Source organism: Siniperca chuatsi, linkage group LG15 (assembly GCF_020085105.1).
Source record: "Siniperca chuatsi isolate FFG_IHB_CAS linkage group LG15, ASM2008510v1, whole genome shotgun sequence".
Classification (NCBI taxonomy): Eukaryota; Metazoa; Chordata; class Actinopteri; order Centrarchiformes; family Sinipercidae; genus Siniperca; species Siniperca chuatsi.
The window spans coordinates 24,885,826-24,907,519 of NC_058056.1; the positions used below are offsets into that span (position 1 = coordinate 24,885,826).

The 21,694-nt window shown below is 38.3% G+C and overlaps 1 protein-coding gene across 6 annotated transcripts in view; it reads right to left on the reverse strand.

Annotated features, from left to right (window-relative positions):
• Window positions 1-21,694, reverse strand: part of slc4a11 (solute carrier family 4 member 11) — a 107,939-nt gene that overhangs the window by 43,280 nt on the left and 42,965 nt on the right. For 4 of the 6 annotated variants that reach the window (XM_044167644.1, XM_044167646.1, XM_044167645.1 and 1 more), the window contains exons 2-4: window positions 20,064-20,114; window positions 14,633-14,749; window positions 1,134-1,177 (exon numbers count right to left, since the gene is read on the reverse strand). In XM_044167644.1, the coding sequence (XP_044023579.1) occupies window positions 1,134-1,177; window positions 14,633-14,749; window positions 20,064-20,114 (212 nt within the window). The remainder of the gene's footprint in view (window positions 1-1,133; window positions 1,178-14,632; window positions 14,750-20,063; window positions 20,115-21,694) is intronic. The other 2 variants (XM_044167650.1, XM_044167649.1) reach the window with 1 other exon arrangement.

Below are 21,694 nucleotides of genomic sequence, written 5' to 3' on the forward strand. Positions count from 1 at the left end.
TTAAATGCCCTGTATCAGCAAACAATAATGATTTCATTGGGATATTTCCATCTCATCCATATCAGTATGATTCAGGTATATTTCTCTGCATTACCTCACCACAGTCTGGATACCAGCTGTTGTATAGAATATAGATCATCAATGTGTCATTGCCTTTGCTAAAACACTAGAACCAACTACTAACATGGAACAAAATGAGTGAGCTAAGAAGCTAAGAATAAAGTGGCATGAAAAGATCAACAGCAGCAGACAGCAGTATCACAGAAGATATTCACACTGACAGCAGAGCTATTCAGTTGTCAAGCATATCTTACATAAATTGGATTGGTTTTACAAACCTCAGTCTACTTCAACTGTGCACTACGGAGCTGTGGGCTATTACAGTATGTAGGGAAATATAAGTAGTAGATTAGGACTCAACAAAAAATCTAGATTAGGACATCCGTAGATATAATGAAGCTTTGCATAAGTTCCTGACTACGACAAAGGAAGACTATGTAATTTACAAAAATATTCTTTCTAGACTCATTCGCTGCTCCTACTTAATCATTTTTACTTTTATTTTAAAAAAATCTCTACGTTCCCGTACAATGAACATATTAAGAAGGCTGCACTCATTTGGTGTGCAGTGGTAAACTTAAGCATCTCAACACCTTCCTCTCTGATCTACTTTGAGAATGACTACAAGTCACTAGTCATTATCCCCTCAACCAGCTGTTCATTCAACTTGCTGAAGCTGGGGCTGATGAGTTTCAAGGCTCCATTGGTATACCAAGCAGGGTGATGACTGCTTTATGGGGCTTTATCCTTCATAAGTGTGCATTAGTTACAAATGAAGTAAATTCCAGTGTTATAACTGATGTTTGTTTTGCTCTTGTGATTAAAATATTCAATACTGTGTGTTTCTTTTGCAGCTTCTTTTTATGATCTATCCTACCAGATTTCAGATGTAGAGTTTAAATCTTGTATCTGAGGTCAAATTTCCTTTATAGAGGAATTAAGATCTGAATTGAGCTGAACTGGTTTGATAAATGGCTGCAATCGTTATTAGCAATGTTGAGTTCATTAACTGCCCAAAATAACTTTATTTTAATTATTACATTACATTTAATTCAATGAATATTTATGCTTACCCTTCTTGATGTGTTCAGTAACACACAACCAGAGTCGTCAGCATCTGAGAAAAATATAAAACAAGAGGTACAATTAGACATTCAAAGTGTAAGGCACCATCATATACTGTATGTCTGCAATGAATGCATTCTGCTGTACACTGAAATATTTCACACCTGTATATCCGGTATATGTCATATTGATATCTCTCTAATATGTGCTTTCAGCAGAAAAAGATAATATTAAAGCAATTTTGCCATTTGGCCACAATTATCAATAACAAACAGGTGACAGTTGTTTAAAGGGTGGCACGTCGTACAACCTTGTTCATTTCAAGCATACTGAACCCATACCAAACAAATATGTATACAAAAGGTGAGTATAAAGTTGATCAAAGAGTTGAGAGCAAACTGTGAAACAAAATGTGCACTATACTTATGATCAGCATATATCACATACATTGTATTTTTTTACATTACCAAAATAAACTCAGCTTTACCTACCTGTTCAGCCACACCTAATCTGCTGCATGTCCATTCTAATAATCATAAACTGACCAGAATGTAAAACTAAAAGTAACCAACTCCGATCAGGCTTGGAGGAGGTTATTTTATCACAGTTGTTTACATGTCTGTGACACAGAGGGAGAGAGAATCAAAAAAGAAAGTTTGTCTAAAATATTTTAACCATTTTAGATACAGTACATATAATGTTTAGATTAATAAGAGCATAGTTATGCAGTACAATTATTACTCCAGTTCTAAAAAAAACCAAAACAAAATATGGCAACTATTTCATCACCTTTGGCTACCAAAAGACAATACCTGGTTGCTAGCCTGGTAACTATTTCTAAAAATGTCTTGCCCTGTACATTTTCAAACATTACTAATGGTATACAGTTTTCTAGGCATTATTATTTATGCCTTTATTAGACAGTCGACAGTTAAGAGATGACATGAAATGAAGGGAGAGAGAAATGGGGAATGACTTGAAAGCAGACTTGAAATGGGAATGTTTCCCTTCATTGTCAGCAAGGTCCTTGAAGGTCCCCTAGGCCACAAGGGCACCCTATGACTTCAGTTTGACCGAATAGTATAGTATGACTTCAGCATTTTCTTTTGTTAAATCAGAATATTACAAGTTAAAATACTTAGCTTTTTATTGCAGATCTGTAGTGACATGGTAATTATAATGTTCTGTATTTGCATGCAAAAGCAACAGAGCATTCATTACTGATTTGAAATTCTGAAATAAAGATCACAAGTAACCACTCAGCCAGTAAAGAAAAGAAGCCAGAGACCCTTTTTCTAAAAGTGATGAAAATGTCAAGAGGCAAGTCTCTAAATGCTCTCATTGAACAGGGATTGGAAGTTCTCTGCTGATAAGGCTTTAATACACACGTCTGTGGAGCTGAAACGAGTGCTCAGATAAAGTACAAAGGTCTGGATTTTCCCAGTGTCAAAAAACAAAAATTTTATGTTAGAAAACAATACTGGGACAAACCGGGGGATTGAGGTTTTCAACACACTTCCCTCCCTTAACTAGCAGACTGTGAGTACCCTGCTGACTCTCATAAAACAGTCCGCCACTGCATTACATAACGCAGTTATAGCCATTTACTGTGGGGAGGACGTTATTAGGTTACCATGGGCTTTCCTCCTCTGCTCCGCGTGATGCACTATGTCGGCTCCGTCTGGAAATCAATCAGTGTTTAACTCCTCCCTCCAGCAATGGAAAAACAAGAAAACTCCCCTTTAACAAGCCAATAAGCCTTAGGAAAGCGCCAGGATATCATAATATCAATATGCCACAGCCACAAATGAACAGGTTTGAGTGTGAGTCTGCAGGAAAGGGGGTGACTTTGATGGCCACATACACCAAACACCTAGCCATTATAAAACCCTGCACCCTGGAGGAAGAAAGAGAGCTCCAGCCCCTACCTCTATGATGAGACTATGGCAGGGGGCACGTGTCGTGTGCACTGGATTTGGTTCATCAAAGCCTCACAATCAAAAAGCACATGGCTGGGCTTATCCGCTCCCAGAGGGGAGAGGGAGCTGCAGCTCTAATTGCTGTCAGGCTGCAGCCGTAAGGAGATATTCATATATTCATATAAGATTACCTCGTCCCTGATGATCACCTCCTTCTAATGGCCTCTGTATGTCTGAATATACTGTGTGGCTTAAAGTAATCCAGGAAAATTTCAGGGTTTAGGGATTAGGAAGTGTTAAAATGTGACACAGGCTTCCCACTTGGTTCCTTATTTGATCAATGTGGCACTACAACTGTTGATTATATTCAGTCATCCACAAGTGTTATGTAATCTCAGAATGGAGTGTTGTATTATTTTAGTCATTAAGGGTTGCAGGCTGGTGACTGACAATCGTTGAATTACTGTGTGAAAGGAAAGATCTTGTATCTTAACAGGCTCAAGTGTCCTTGGGCCAGAGCTGGGCAGTGAGTTTGAAACAGTACTTTCATTTCAAATATGTGTTTGAAATAAAAAAAAATTGGTTGGTAGTGTAGAAAAAAGTTCAATTTAATTGGTATCAAAATACCACACTTTTAATTTTTTGTCTTTCAGAATACTAAGAATACATTTACCATCAATCTCCCAAACTCTGCCTTTCACATTTAATGTGCCCAGGTTATTTCATTCAATCCAATCCACATTTAAAAAACACTTCTCAGGTTTTAAACATTGCTCTGAACATTAAAAAGAAGTTGAATTAAAATAAAATTTATTTCACGTTAATGGAGAAAAATCCATGCAGATTGTTAAATATCTACTTTTAATGTAAATTGACATCCCTATTGTTTTGTAGAGATGCACATTTACCTTTGATGGACAACAGTTTCGTAGAGGCTCATGATGTTAGAACTGTATGGTAAGTTGAAAAAAAAGTTTTTGTTGTTTGTATCCAAAGAAACTAAGAAAATCGAAATAAATAAATAAAAACACATTTCCATTGCTTTTTTCTGGGTGGGATCATTAAAAGGGTAAACAGTTTTTTCTGCTTTTATTTACTGTACATTCATTAAGTTATGCAGACTCAGTTTTTCACAGCGCACAAATCCCTGACCTCATGCTACCTCACATTAAAATATGGGGTTGTGAGATCTTTCAAATTTGGAGAAAAATCAGCACTGGTATCAGATTAAAAATCGGTATCAGAATCAGTATTGGAAAAAGTCAAATTGATGCAGCCCTATAAACCAGTGCACCGTTCTATAAACAAAGTTTTTACAGTACCTTTATCCAGTAACATTCCTCATCAAGGTTAATTCACACCAAAGCAGTGTGGAGGTCAGTGAAGAGGTGTATAAAGTAGAAAAGTAATGTTTGACACTAATTTTATCTAATTTAGTGTAGAACTAATGTGTTAACTTAAGCTATTGTTTACAGTATACATTTAACAGTCCCTCCCGAAAACTTGTAATCTTTAAAACAAAATTTGACCAATGCCTATTTAAAGAGACCTTGCAATTTTATTTATTCCCTGCAATATTTCTGCAAAAATGGAAAAACAATGCTTGGAAATTTTACCAAACTCCATGTTGTCTTGCATAAAATACTTAAATTCAGGGGCACAAGCCCTTAAAAGCCCTGATGAAAAAAACTCAAACTTTGACCTCAGCAAACACATGCATACAAATATGTTAATATTTTAGAAATCGGCTTCTCGGGCAGCTGTTACTCCAGGCTGTTTATCGCCACCAGAGAGTATTTTGTTGATGTCCTTGTCACGGCTGTATGTGTTTCCCTGTGCTGTTTGTTCCTTTTCCTCTTCTGTCCTCTCTAGTTCTGCCCAGGTGGGCTACATTTGATTGCTCAATGAGGTGCACCTGGCCTGGGAATGAAGTGCTTAAAAGCTCCTGTGCCAGCATCAGAAGAGTAAGGCTTCTGGCGTGGGAACTTGCTGGTCTTACTGCCACTCAGCCTGGGATTTTGTGTTGCTGTTGTGTTTTGACTTTGTGCCTTTTGATAGTCTTGATTTAGTGTTTTGGTTGCTTGTATGTCTTTATGTTAATAAAGACCATGGATTTCGTTATTGCAGTGTTTTTCTGTGGTTGATATGAGTCAGTAGTGGAGTGTTGTTCGCCCCATAGGGCTGCCTAAGGGTGGGGCATAACAGTCCTATGCCTATCCTTATCTTAAGCACAGACGCACTATTACCTTCTCACTACTGTAAATCACACTGTATATGAGTGTCATTGCCTTTAAAGGTATAAAATATGAAAGAAACAGATTGCTTACCATAACATTGCCTGTTAATATGTTAAGAAACATGGAATTATGATTGGGTATACAAACCCATAGGATGAGACTAATACAAAGTTGTCTCAAACAAATGTGCCAAACCTTTGCCCTGACTTCTATATTTCATCCATCCATTCATTTTCTGCCACTTATCCAGGGCCAGGTCATGATGTCAGCTGGCTAAGATAGTCCAGACGTCCCTCTCCCCAGCAACATTTTCCATCTCCTTCAGGGGGATCCCAAGTCGTTCATAAGCCAAATGAGATATATTATCTCTCCAGCTTGTTCTGGGTCTACCCCAGGGTCTCCTACCAGTTGGGCGTGCCCGGAAAACCTCCAAAAGGAAGGCGCCCAGGAGGCATACTGATCAGATGCCCGAACCACCTCAACTGGCTCTACTCTCCAGCGGCTCTACTCTGAGGTCCCTCAGGATGTCTGAGCTCCTTACCCTATCTCTAATACCCTCTTTACACTGCACAAAAAAACTCCTAACACCCATTAACATCTGGCTTTTGTCTTCAGTGTGAAAGGGTACAATCAGCATTCCCTCCCAGGTCAAATGACTCTGCAGTAGACATGGGTATTTATCGGCTCCGATAGGCAGTGATGTAAACATGACACCTGTGTGGACACGCTAATTTTCTACCCTTTTCCGGCACGACTCTTTCATATGTACAAGTTTCATATATTTAAATATTAGTCAAAGATAACACAAGTAAACACAAAATGCAATTTTGAAATGAAGGTTGTTATTATTAAGGGAAAACAAAATCCAAACCGTTAAGGTCAGTGTTCATGACTCCACCATAAGAAAGAGACTGGGCAAAAATGGCCTGCATGGTAGAGTTCCAAGACGAAAACCACTGCTGAGCAAAAAGAACATTAAGGCTTGTTTCATTTTTGCCAGAAAACATCTTGATGATCCCCAAGACTTTTGGGAAAATACTCTGTGGACTGACAAGACAAAAGTTGAACTTTTTGGAAGGTGTGTGTCCCATTACATCTGGCAAGTAACACCGCATTTCAGAAAAAGAACATCATACCAACAGTAAAATATGGTGGTGGTAGTGTGATGGTCTGGGGCTCTTTTGCTGCTTCAGGACCTGGAAGACTTGCTGCGATAAATGGAACCATGAATTCTGCTGTCTAACAAAAACTCCTGAAGGAGAATGTCCGCCATCTGTTCGTGACCTCAAGCTGAAGTGAACTTGGGTCCTGCAGCAGGACAATGATCCAAAACACACAAGCAAGTCCACCTCTGAATGGCTGAAGAAGAACACACTTGTGCACACCACTGTAGATTGACTGACTGGTAAATCGAAAAGGTTTGCTTTCCGACTCAGCTCCATCTTCACCTGGATGGTCGGTTAATGTCGCACCAATCTGCCTGCATTACTGTTGAACAAGAATCTGAGATACTTGAACTCCATCACTTGTGGCAGCAACTCATTCCCAGCCAGGAGAGAGCAATCCACCATTTTCTGACAGAAAGCCACGGCCTCAGACTGTGTTGACTCTCATCTTGACTGCTTCACACTCTACTGCAAACCACACCAGTCTGATAAAGCCAACAGAACCATATCATCTGAAAAGTTTCTGAAGTCCCCAAACTGGACACTCTCCTCCTCCTGGCTGAGCCTTGAGATCCTATCCATGAAAATCACAAACAGAATCAGGGACAACGTACAACCCTGGCAGAGCCCAACACCCACTGAAAACCTGTTAGACTTCCTGCCAAGAACATGGACACAGGTCTCACTCTGGTTATATAAGGATCGGATGGCTCGTAGCAACTGGGCCCTGGTGCCCTATATTCCTGCAGTACCCCCCCATAGGACTGCCGGGGGGACATAGGCGTAAGCCTTCTCCAAATCCATAAAAACACATGTAGGCTGGATGGGCAAACTCCCACTGTCCACTGTTCCACAACCAGGACGGAATCCTTGCTCCTACTGGATCTGAAGTTCGACAGTCAGTCAGAGCCTCCTTTCCAACATTCTGTCATAAGCTTTTTGAGTGAGGTTGAGCAGTGTGATACCCAGATAATTAGAGCACACTCTCTAATATAAAATGGCAACTACCACCCCAGTGTGCCATTCTGCAGGTATTGCCCCTGACCTCCATGCGACATTGAATAGTCATATTAGCCAAGACAGCCCAACAATGTCCAGAGACTTAAAGGTACATTTATTTGTCATTCTACAACACTGGGCTGCACAATGAAATTGCACTCTACACACACACACAACATATATATAAATATTTAAAATTAGAATTGAATAAAAATAAAAAACAATGTATACAGTTACTTATATACATATATTATACAATATAGTAGTATGGTAATGTGCCAGCATAACAAAAAGTTCCATGTCATTTATTTATGGTGGAGTGAGGGGGATGAGGTGGAGTTGAGGAGTCTCACAGCCTGAGGAAAGAAGATGCTCTGTAGTCTGGTTGTACGATAGCAGATACTTCTGTATCGCTTGCCAGATGGCAGTAGGGTGAACAGGCTGGGGCTGTGGCTTTGGGCTCGGCGCAGGCACCTCACTGATATCACTGATGCTCGGTAGGTGTGTACCAATGATGTTCTGGGTGGTTTTAATCACTCGCTGCAGAGCCCACCTGTCCTGGGTTGCACATCCTATGCCAGTTTGTAATGTTTCCAGTAAGGATGCTTTCTATTTCTCTGCTGTAAAAGTTAAAAAGAACTTGGCACAGGAATTTTGCCTTCTTAAGTTTTTCTTAAGTTTCAGCAAGGCTGAAGGCTGTAGAGATGCTAAAGGTTCTCTAGTTAATTTCCTTCAATGGTAAATGATGAAATGAAATTATAAAAAAGGGACATGTTTGCCTTTATTTTATCTAAGTTTGCTACACTCAGTATACTGTATGTTCATGAAACAAACCCCACACAGTTTTATCAAGGTCAAGCAATGACCTTAGTCAAAGCCTCCAGGTTCCAGTGTGAGAGACGCTTGCCCTTCCTCATGATTTTTCCACTTCAGTTTTCAGCCAAATTGATTGAACTGAAATGGAACTGAGCCCAGGCAGAATTATAATCATGAAATCAATTCTATTTATGGAGAGCATTTGACAGCTTTATGAGAAAGTTCTCTGAAGAGTGAAGAATGGATAAGATTATGTCAAAACAATAAAAAAAAAAAAAAAGAGACAAACATCCTTGTATTATCAGCTGACAACATTTTCTGTAAACGCTTTAATTTCTAATCTTCAACACTCACTTGAATAACTGCCATCAATCACTTTGTTTGATCTTTGCCTGATGCCACTTATACACCAATACTGAGCCGAATGTATTACTGACTTTTTAGCCCTCACACAAAGATGGTGAGCTATCTGCAGATACCCCCAGCATCTGCGTATGTGTGGAAAGAGTGTAATCTATCAATAACCAATAACAAATCACGCAGATAATAGAAAAATGAGACAATGTATTAGATAACAAGACTTAACAAGACGATTCCTTGAGTAACTTGATTACTAAAAATCGATTCAAATAATTTATCTATATATTATAATTAGTTTTGTATTTTAAGAGAACTGTCTTATTTTCTCTTTTGCATATTTATTATTGCTCTTTAATAAAGCAAAAGTATTTCTTATCCGATTACTTGATTAATTGATGGAATAATCAGCAGAATACTTGATTACTAAAATAAATCGATAGCTGTAGCCCTAAACAAGACTAAGAGTTGACGGTGCTTTGAGCTAAATGCTAATGTCACCTGCTAACATGTTAACAATGACAATGCTCACATGCTAATATTTAGTAGGTACATGTTCACCATGTTCATCATCTCAGTTTAGTTTGTTAGCATGCTAACATTTGCTAACTAGCACTAAAAACAAACTACAGGCCGATGGGAATGTCACTAACTTTGCAGGTATTTGGTCATAAACCAAAATATTTGAAGATGAAGGGATCGCCAATAAAGGGATCTATTACAATTCATCCCGAGGGGAACAAGTATGTCTGTCCCAAATTTTGTGGCAATTTATCCCGTATTTGTCCAGACATTTAACTCAAAACTTCATGGTGGCGCTAGAGGAAATGTCAGGGGATCACCAAACTCAGTAGGCTTCGTCTTCTGGGGACCATGAATGTATTTACAAAATTTCATGGCAATCCATCCAATAGAGATATTTCAGCCTGTGCAAAAGTGGCGGGCCGGCCGACGAACATTGCCATCCCTAGAGCCAAGCTGCTAGCATGGCTAAAAAAGATACCCCCTCAATGGTTTAATATAGTAATGAGGTGACTTCTTTACTCTATATAAATGCATCTTTATGGGGAATTATGAGCTCGATTTGAAGGCATGCTTGGTCACTTGTGCTTACTTTGCTTTGATCACTACACTCCCGACAGGCTTGATGAAGACCAGTTGAAGTCAAAATATTGCTGAATAAACCACTGAACATGTATTCGCCTCATCTATTGTACATGAACTTTAGTAAGTGCCTGTTGTTGGGGTAAAACTGGTATCTTTTCCTGTTCATAATGGATTTCCTCTTGAATTATTGTTGAAAGTCATTAAAAGAAACAGTTAGTCTAGAGAAAATCTTGTTCTAAATGGTTCTGACACCAAAACTTGACATTCAGCACTTTGAGAGCTTTTTTATCCTATTGAACATACAAACATAACTGCACTAAAAAACTAAAAAAGCAAATAGAACCCAGAAATGCATGGTACATTGCCAGCAGTTGTTTCAAAGTGTTTGAATGTGAATGGATCATTTATTGCTGATGTTACAATTCACATTTTCTTTCTCAGCTTATTGAAGTTGTTTTTAAGTTTTCCTTTATTCTGACAGTGGTGACAAACCTTGCCTCATTTTCTGTGTTTTGCTGTTGTTTCTGAGAAACAAATTCATTGCCACTATAATCCACTTTATTATTAAAATGTGCCTCTGCAAGTTGGAGCTCTGTTTTTGTTTTTTGTATGCGTGTACAATTTGTAGGAGGTGAAATGAAAAGCTTAAGTTTGATGATTCAAGAAATAAATTTTTTTTGTAACATTCACTACATAGAAATCATGATAAGTAAAAAAAAAAAAATGTTTCTATCTATATGAACTCAGACAGAATGACCTGACCTGACTGTAGTAAAAAGAAAACTACTGCAGTACTGAGGCTGAGCTCGTATTTGGGACATTAAATCAAAAATGTTCTTTAAATAACTCAAATGTTGGAAGCCATTATAAAACGTATCTTTCGTGTGGTGCAGTTAAATATCCAACAGGCACGATATCATAAAGGTCAAGATTGAATACTGTCCCAGAAACCAGGCTGGCATGAGACCAGAATTATAAAAGCATCCAAAACATGGCTGTATTTTCCTCATGAAAGAAGCCACTGTTAAATATAGGGAGAGAAAATTAATTAATTATAATAGACAGATGTTTTTGAAATTAGATTTAGGTAAGAGCTGCTGTCTCTGGGTCTGATGTAATCACTACGCTATTTGCTTTTCCAAACCACTGCTTATGTAGCTAGACACGATGTGATTAAAAGTCCTGTTCAGAGTCTTTCATTGATTTGATATGGTGGACATATTCCACAGTGGCCTGCTTATGTAGAATAATAAAACATCATAATAATTTGTGACATAAATTAAAAGCAGAAACCAGCACGCAAACAGCTAATGACACTGGGATCAAATGTATGTGACAACTAGATTTAGTTTTTTTGGGGGTTTTTTTTAGGTGGGGGGGTGTCAGGAATAAAAACAAAACACACTAATCAACATTCAGCTGTGCTGTCAATGAATAATGCACTGAAAATCTGGGAACAAACACTGTTGGGCATGACAAACACTCTGCACCTGCGGGTGAGAATTTTGCCTGATGACAAAAGTGAGAATTCAACATATTATGGGAGTGTGGTAAAAATAGTACCAGGTTTAGGGGTTCAGCTCAAACTAAAGCCAGGTGTGTGAATCAGTGGTTAGGGGTGAGTGATATGGCGATTTAAATAGCATGAAATGATAATTTATCTAGTGTCATACCATTAATACCGTGGTATCTCTTAATATTTGGATTTAAAAATGTTTTTTGCATCACTGTCATGAAGTTTCTTGTTTTTTCAAGTACGTTTTTTCAGGATTGAAATTTTATCCTATGGAATGCTTCAACTGCACTAAAAACCTAAAAAACAAACAAACAACAAAACATGGCACATTTCCCTATACCCCCCTTTCACATACAAGTATACAAGTGTTTTAGTGTGAATGGATCATTTACTACTGATGTTACAATTGACAAAACCTATTTTCTGTCTCGTGTTTTTGAAGCAGTCATAATATATTCCTTTATTCTGATGGTGAAGACAAATTCACAGGATTAGATAAAAACATTTGCAACATTCCCATGTGTTTTTTTAGCCCTAAACAGTTCCTTATTAGATCTTCCAGAAAATGTAGTATTGATATTGTTGCGTGAACTGGAGAATAAGCGAACGCAGGAATACTTACAAACAGTGTTTACTTCAACAGGCTACACAACAAAGTATTACCACATCTCGGTAGCTGGCATAGTTGCATTACATTGTGTACATCCCGCCATCTTGACTTCTCTCTCTCTCTCTCTACTATACGCAATCTATTTTCTCAACTAGATTGGCTTTACGACAGGTGGTATAAAGTAGTAAGTATATAAGTGTTAGAAAACAACAGACATTTCATATTTCAATATAAAATTACATATTCTTTGTTCAGTAATGCTAGACAGATTATATTTTTTGATCTAGCAAAACAGTAGTGCCACATTTGTCACTATATATATTCAAGTCAATAGGTGTATAATAAACACATGACATTTCCATCTATATATGAAATGATACTACAGTACAAAAGTCAATAGGGAAAATCCTAAACCCAGTTATAACCAAAACAATTCGTAAACTCCGGAGGTTCTGGAAACCTTCAATGAACAAGCACAGAGCTGGCTTAAGAATAAAGATGTGACCACTGATTTATTATCAGAAGTTGTAAAGTCTTAGATTTTTGGTCTTATATTATAGTTTTACATCCTGACCCAAAGGTCCAAACACCATCCATCTGTCACACTTGTATAAAAACTGAAACAAAATGGAGAAGTGGTATGGTCCAAATACTATTTTCAAAAAAGAGGTGGGAATATGACCTCATCACTGTCATTGACTGTATAATCTGTTCTGCTATGACTATGCCACTCTAGTATTTTACGCTCCTATTTTAGACCTGACATTCATAGCACCTGTCCAACTTGAGAGAGTTGTCGCCATTGTTTTCTTCCTCTGACTTGTTCCCAGCTTGCACCACTCCAGCTCTCTTGTCAGATGCCTTAAGTGTTACTATGTATGGAGAATCAGCCCAAGTGACATGGTCACCTGTCACATCTCTCTCTCTCTCTTTCCTTCTCTCCCCGTAGTGCACCTGTGACTGTTGTCGTGGCAACGGTAACCTGTTGACTCGTGGGGTTTCTGGTGATGGGGTCAAAAATCATCTGCACCTGCAGCTGAGGAGCTGTCTGTCAAGTCAACACCTGCCATCAGGCTCTAGATGGACTCATACCCCACCAGACCTCCACAAAAATTTGTTTAAAGTTGTTTGAGGATTTTCTGGCCATTTTTCTGCTTTCTTCTTGAATGATGCCTTGGAGATCTACCATGACTGCAGACACGCACTGCCTTTGAAGAATGTGCCTCATGTTATGATATAAAACATCTCCAAAAAGGCAGAAGTGCAAGGAGTGAAAAATATGGGGATATTGATCACGCAGTTGAACAGCAGATAAGATTATTGACTGGAAGAGGCATTCAGTGAGGCAGCTAGCCAATTTGTTTTAACCTTTTTTCATATCTGGGCAAGCTGATTGTTACACAAATTCCCATTTAAAATGAGATCAAGTCAGAGGTTGCAGTGAGAAGGCTCGACAGGCACAGCACGATAATGGCTATTTTACATGATTTCTTTATAGAGAGCCAAAGTGTAACTGGAACTTTCGGGTTCTGATCAAGTAAGAAAACCTCACTCAAAATCTAATTGATGCTAACAACTAAATTCCAGCCTTGGAACAGAGCTTTACTCAATAGTATGTCGTGTGGCTTGCTTCATATGTTTAGATAAGGACAGTAGTTTTTTTTTTTAAACTAACCTAATATTGTTGATGTCCCGGCTCGCCAAAAAGCCCTTAGTCTAGTCAATGGGTTAGTTCAGACATGTCTGTAATAACAGCAGGACAGAGAGGAGCGAACACTCAGAGATTACAAAAAAAAGTGACTTTAGAAGACAGCTTTGGTGAGTTTTGGGATATGGCTGATGACATGAGTACCTGCCCTGCCGTGCTTGTAAATTTTCATGGGAACTGTAGTTTTTTCTGTGCTCATAAAAGAAATCGTTTAACTTCACAAAAAAAGAAAGTGCTGTAGTGGATGCCTATTTGACTCAGAATATGGACTGTAAAGCCAAGGAACACACTTAATTTTTTTAGTGTGGTGTCAGGACTATTTGTGTTCCATCTATTCTCTACTTGATGTCAGGGACAGTATTTTCATCCACCAATCAGAACTGAACAATACAAGATTCAGAATCAGAGTCTTCATAGTTGTTGGGTTGTCAGATTTGATTGACAGTGGGGTCGTCCTGGCAACATAAGCAGATAAATCTAATGAATCTAATTCTAATAATAACTCTTTCAGGTCTGTTTTTGGTCTTCACTCCTGAAAAAATATCTGGCTCTTTAGCTGCTTCACTTTCACATACAAGTAGTCATTTGATCCACTGTGAATATAAAAATATAAAGCCATGCTTTAGCTTGAATACACTACTTTAAATAAAAGCCCCCCAAAAGTGACTGTACATATACAGTCATTTTCTGACTCACCAAATTTGATTTAGCTTTTAATATTTGAAACCAACTTTTCAGGTGCTTTAAAGTTGAACAACTCTGTGGTACATAAGCATTTTTAAGACAGAAAAAATATGTCTCCCTTTTCCCCACACAAATCCTCTCTTTTCCTCTCTCATTGCCCAATCATTTTCCATCTTTCTTCCTTTATCTTATCACTCATCAGCATTGTTTCTCCTCCTGTCTCCTTATCTTTCCTTTTCTCCCTAACTCTTTCTTCCTCATTCTCTTTATCCAGCTGTTCTCCTCCCTCCTTATCCCCACCACACACTCTAACCCCCAATGCCCTCTCACTCTTTATCTGTCTCTCTCTCACTCTTAACTCTCTCTCTCTCTCTCTCGGTGTACTGACCTGGCCCAGGGCTGATCTGGTTGTCATAGAGGTGGATGTCATCTCCGCAGGCGATCGGTGAGTCCTGTCCCTCCTCTCGGCCCTCGCTGCCCTCCTCCTGCTCCACCTCCCGCTGCTCTGGGGACACAACAGCACAGGGTCACCTCCTGGACCTCACCGGCTACCAGGCAGGGCAGCAAACTCATTTTTATTATTATCATCTTCAGTCAAAGTAGCTGTCCAGGAGTCCAGAAATTCAACAGGTACTTGCTGTGCATTATTTCACCAGTCAGCTTGACTTTTAGAGTAAAAGACCATGAAATTATGCTTATCTATTTGCCAAAATTGTAAAAAAAAAAAAAAAAAAAAAAAAAACATCTATCAAGACATGTATGTAAATTGTCCAGTGTTTTGTTGGCATCTACAATTCATTTTCAACTGTACAGCAGAATACAATGAATACAATCTTACTCAGAGAAGTTTCACTAGAAGAGATCCTGTAAATTGTATTTTTACTGTATTTTAATTGCATTCTTGAATAAAACACAATAACAACATAAGTAAAAACTCCCATTACAGGACTCCCTAAAATAAAAAGTTTAGACAGCGACAAGATATCATTACAAGAAATTATGCTTTTCTGAGATCGCTTATCTGATAGTCAGTGGACCATCCTGCCACTGTAATAAATATCTGCTGCTTAAAACAAAAACCCCTCAGAATTCTAAGCAAATATTGTTTCGGTGTCTCAGATTTCACTCCAGCTTTCCTTTTCACTTAATTTCACAAAATAATTTCAGTTTGGTTAAGTATGATACCTGCAGTCTATTGAGGTTGTAAGTAAAAAAAAGGTTTTAACTACATGTTATATATAAAAACAGGCTTTACTATACCATCACAAGTTATTAGAGCCTAGGGTGACAGTTCAGTTTACTATCATAAAAGACAGCAGAAAAAAACTGGAAATCTTCACATATGAGAGCCGAAACCAGTGAATTTTAATCGTTTAATTGTTTCAGATCTACATATTTGATAATAGGCCCAATTTGGATCTGTAATCAGTGTCAGAAATAAAATAAATATTTAGAGAGATCTAAATGTCATTAAATGTGTTAGTAAAAGAGCTGGGTTGAATTATTTTGGGGTGGACAATGACAAAGATTTACGCCAACCAAATGTGTAGCTCATGTTTTGCAAGGTGAAAAAACTAAATGTCTTGTAAAAGAGAAGATATTTCTGTTATTTCTGTCCTTATTGGTGGATGTGTGCTGTACAATTTTGTGCATATTTACTATGTTGTGTATATGAATTTTATAAGGCAAGATATAATCTGGCAATAGATGGTACCATCTGGCAAGGTACAACAGATGAAATGTGCCTGTTAGGCTAACTAATTAACATTTTTTCTCTGTTGATCAATAAGCACTGTTCCTGTCAAAATAAATAGTATATACACAGACACACACACACACACACACACACACTCACTGGCCATTGTATTAGGTACACCTGTTCAGCCAATCACGTGGTGGCAACTCAATGCATTTAGGCATGTAGACATGGTCAAGACGATCTGCTAAGTTCAAACCAAGCATCAGAATGGGAAAGAAAGGTGATTTAAGTGACTTTGAACGTGGCATGGTTGTTGGTGCCAGACGGGCTGGTTTGCATATTTCAGAAACTGCTGATCTACTGGGATTTTCACACACAACCATCTCTAGGGTTTACAGAGAAGGTCCGAAAAAGAGAAAATATCCAGTGAGCAGCAGTTGCCTGGGCGAAAATGCTTTGTTGATGGCAGAGGTCAGAGGAGAATGGCCAGACTGGTTCAAGCTGATAGAAAGGCAACAGTAACTCAAATAACCACGCGTAACAACCAAGGTATGTAGAAGAGCATCTCTGAAAGCGTCGAACCTTGAAGCAGCTGGGCAGCAGAAGACCACACCAGGTGCCACTCCTGTCATCTAAGAACAGGAAACTGAGGCTATAAGTGGCACGGACTCACCAAAATTGAACAACAGGAGATTAGAAAAATGTTGCCTGGTACGATGAGTCTCAATTTCCTAATATAGCACATATGGGATGTGGTGGAACGGGAGATTCGCATCATGGATGTGCAGCCGACAAATCTGCAGCAACGGCGTGATGCTATCATGTCAATATGGACCAAAATCTCTGAGGAATGTTTCCAGCACCTTGTTGAATCTATGCCACGAAGAATTATGGCACTTCTGACAGCAAAAGGGGGTCCAACCTGGTACTAGCAAGGTGTACCTTGTGTGTGTGTGTGTGTGTGTAAATATATATATATATATATATATATATATATATATTTTTTTTTTTTCTCATTGATTTACCATTAATTACTTTAATGCATAAATAACTGTAAGCAGAGGACCTCCTAATCCTAAAAAATACCACAAATTGTCAAAGAAAATGGCAGAAATTACGTTGGTCAGTGGTTGTTTTGATATGAAGACAAGTATTTCATGAATCAGCAGGTTGACAGGTTTTTAGCAGGGTTTTTTTTGGTGTGTAACAGACAGAATGTTGTATGGGAGAAAGCATCACAGGACCCAGCCTGAAGCCTGTGTGTATGACTCATCCCATTCTCTCTTCCTGACATAGCAGCCCCTTAAATCCAATCCTACAGTAACTAGTGGGCTCCCAAATATCATCCAGTGGCCGGCTTGATGCGACGAGAATAATATCTCATACTCGTGCTCTTTATCTGCTGACCTTATCTCTGAGGGGCCCCCAATTTCAGTTCATTCAGTTTGTCTTGCATCAGGATCATCCCTCAGCACTTGACATTATTTGAACCTTGCTGTGTCTTCGCCTTGCCTGCATCCCTCTGTGCCTCAGACTCACCGGCTGGGCTCTGACTTTCAATTCACCTTGGGAGAGAACAGCAGCTGCAGAGCGGGTGGAACAAATTGACGGTTTTACTCCAAAATGCAATGTTATCAATTTTAGAAAAGGTTTTAAAATGTTTATTACTTATTATTATTTTTATGGTTTAGAAATATTCTATTCTATCTGCTTTTTACTTACCAAGCTATGTTTATGTATTTGTTTTTAATATTAAACTCCAAATATGCAATTCACTATTCAGAATTAGGGCTGATTGTATTAAACATCACAATCTGGATTCTTTACACAACATCATTTGAATAGTAAATGGAATCAATTCCGCAGCTTTTGAATTCAGACGAGCTGCGCATGAAGCCAAGATCCCCCTCAGTAACTGTGACCAGTCAATACAAGCAGTAGAAGGAACAAGGGATGTTTGATATGAAAACACTAAATGATTAAAGTGTTTCCTTCAATCGGTGTGCAGTGTTCTGCTGCAGCCTTTGAGATGTTTTTGGAGCTGTGACATACAGAAACACTATGGTGTTACAAACAGCCACACTAGAGCATGTTTGCATCATTAAAGATGTTTTAAACTTGGATGCTTTGTATTCTGAGAATTATTCAAAGACACACAACTGCTGCCATTGTTATGTTATCTAAGTCTGCAACAAACCATACCATTAATCCGTCAATTATTGTTCTGATGAATTTGTCTATAAAATGCCAAAGGCCAAGGTGACATCTTCAAATTTCTTGTTTTGTCCAACTAACAGTCCAAAATACGATTGGTCGAATAATCAATTAGTCGATTGACAAAAAAAGTAATTTTTTAGCAAAAATGCCATACATTCCTAGTTTCAGCTTGTCACCAAGAGTTCCGTTGTATTATTTGATAGTAAACTGAACTGATTTTTAGGCTTCTAAAAAAATAGAAGTCTACCAAATTAAAACATGAAGTATATTTTCAAGTTAAAAAAGTTTAACAAAATGAACAAAAGAAAATTCAAAATGGATGAAGAAATCGCCATGACATAAACATTAGTGCACTTTTACGAGTAATAAATTCCTCTTGAGCTATTAAGATGAAGGTTATGTTGGTCTTTCACTCTGTAGAACTTTCCAGGTTTAAAAAAAGATGATGACAGCTAAATTACAGGGTTTCAAAACAGAGACGGGCCACCTTGCCTGAACTAAAGACCACTTCCACAAATAAAAAATGTATACACATTCATAAAGTAAGACATTAAGCTTTAGGGAAAACAGCCAAGGTACTATTTCACATGGCAAATTCCATATATTGAGTCTGGCTATTGTTTAGGCTGTTATTTACTAACTAAAAAGATAACAAGATAATATGCGTCTGGATCTGCGTGGTTTACCACCTCTGCTAAACAATTTCCTTGGGGAATCCCTGAATTAAGTAGCTTCAAAATGCAATATGAGGAAACTATGAAGTCTAAGAAAAATCAAGCACAATCCCCTCGATGCATCACTTTAGAAACCGCTATACTGAAAACCTTGTTCAATGCATCTTTGTACCCATCAAGAAGATCACACAGGCAAACACAAAATTATTTCCACAGCAATTTTGTAATAATTCTGTATGTTAATTTTTTTTGAAATACCCATTCTGCAAACGTTACGTGTTTGTTGTTGTTTTTTTCTGTTCTGTATTCTAAGACAAAAAGAACATCACCCAAAAATGTGCAGCCATAATCAGATTCAGTTACTCACAACTGCTTGCCAAGCACACTAAATGAGCACATTAATAGTTGATGTGTCTCTGTGACACATCAACTATTAACACACTAACCAAGAACATAATGGCACAGAAGGCACTGGTACAACAGGACCACTTCTATAGTGCAAGACGTACAATAAATATTGTTTTTCATGTCACCCTGCTCACAGCCTTTGGTCATCAAGTGCATTCGGAGAGAATTCAACTTCCAGACCAATCTTCACTAATGAACCGCTGAGATGACAATGTTGGATAATGCTTACTTGCAAACAATAATGTAATTGCATTTATATCCTGTTAAAAGGTTGCCTAATAAAGACGGTTATGTTCAGCTGCAGCAGGGGGCCTTCTGTGAATCTGCTGAGTGAATCGGTGTGTTGCAGGAGGGGAATAATTGGCTGGGGGAGACAGGGAGATCCAATGCAAGCATATTCTGTCCTGACTGCTTGTGCTGCACATACTAATTGGGTGCCTCTCCTTGGCTTGAAGGTAATGAAACTGCCGTTATCATAACAACCGGAGCAAAGTTCATTATTTATATCCAAATGCAGTGGAGTGTGAGAGCTGGGAGAGTTTTCAGTGTCTATGCTGAAGCTCTAATCTTTAATTCACATCTCTCACTATGGACAAATTGTGCAACGCACATTATTGGCGGCATTCAAATAATTTAAAGAAAAAATCCTGCTGCCTCTTTTCCCATCATGATGAGAGGATTACACTTTTTTGTGCACACTTTGTCTCCAACTCATGGATCCCTTATTATTGGTTGCTTTGTTTTACATTGTTGAAAACTGGTTAATATTGAAAATGTATTGTACAGTGCATTCATATGTCCTGGTGGTGGCTCAGACTCACCCATTTCTTGAAAGAAGTATCCATTCTTGGACATCCCAGAGGGAGGCACCTCTGCAGGAGGGAGCAGAACAGAGAAAGACAGTAATCAGTGAGGTGAAACTGGGCAACAGAAACAGGCCCTGCAGGGAGCAATTTTCATTTTGAAATGAGATACCCAGTATTTGCTCTTATTTTTACACAGTAATTGCTGGTATGAGAGATAGCTACAAATACCAATGCGAGCCATTATCAGACCTTTGTTAGTCATTTAGTGCTGATGTTCAAGAGGGAAAGACCGGCACATTTAAATGTAAAGCACCTCATTGACCCGGGAAGTAACTAGAATTCATTCATTCATTCACTTACTCATGATTAAAGCATCTGCCCCCTGATGGCCATTAGGAGACATGACAATGTCCACTGATGATGAACTGATGACACTGCAATACCGCTAAACTGTGCAAAGGTTTTCATGTCTATGACGCTTTGAGTTTTTGTTTGATTTCATTTTTTACCAGTTATATCACGTCCTCCAAATTAAACAACAAAACACATCGTTTGATTTGAAATTGCCCTCCAGAAGACAAATATAATCATATATATATATATATATATATATATATATATATATATATATATATATATATCCAAGGCATTTATCATTGACTTACAAAAATCACTGTTACAAAAATAAAAGTATTTTGTTTGGTTAAGGTTTGATTAGATTTAGGTGCAAAACTGACTTGGTTTGAGATCGTGGTCACTGTTAAAAGTAACTAATATCTAACTGTTTGTAGGAAACAGGAAGCAAACAGCAGCCTTGTGTCAAAGTCTGCCATTTTGTTGACCCATCCACCCCGACCTCCTCCCTCTGCGAACCTTGTGGCTTTATAATGTCACAGTATTTCCTCCCTTGCTCCCAAGCTAAGAGTAATACTTTATGGCCGCTAGAGGTCTTTGTCACTTGAACATAAACATCTGTTGTTCTTGGGCATTTGCTGTAACTACTGATGTTGTTATTTTTCTTGGGAGGACAGTCTCTCATATCATGTTGTTCTGGGTCTTATATGCTACAACAGCAGACACCAATAATGTACAGTATCAGTAGCCTTAAAAATACAGCAGCGATATTCCCCATTAAAATTCCAAATTCCATTTTCATATTGTCTTCCAGTTAGCCTAAGGACACTTTGAGTACATTGTTCAACCTGTTGCTCTGATTGAGTTGAAGAATTAAATAATGCAAAGCAGTGACACCCTCAAGTGCAAATAGAGATCTGACTGGCATTTCTCAGCCTGATCACCTCGACAGGGAGTCGTGAAGATTTTCCAACAGAGAAACAAATGGGCTGGTAAACAGTGAATAGAAGATTTAGACTGTGTAATACAAGTTTGGTAAGTAAAACTTTCCTTCCTAATGGGGCCATAGCTGTCAAAGACACTGAGTAAGAGTGAGCACAAACTGGGCAACTCTGTAGTTCAACCTATAAGGCAAAAAGAAGAATTCCATTTAGGGAAAGCGTTATCAGAAAAATGTGAGGGCTTCATTCCTAACATGTTCATTAGGTAGAAGAAATGTTAACAGGCAGTGATTATATGTAATACACACTCTTTTCATCAGCATAGGTCTTGACTTGGCTAATACATTCAGT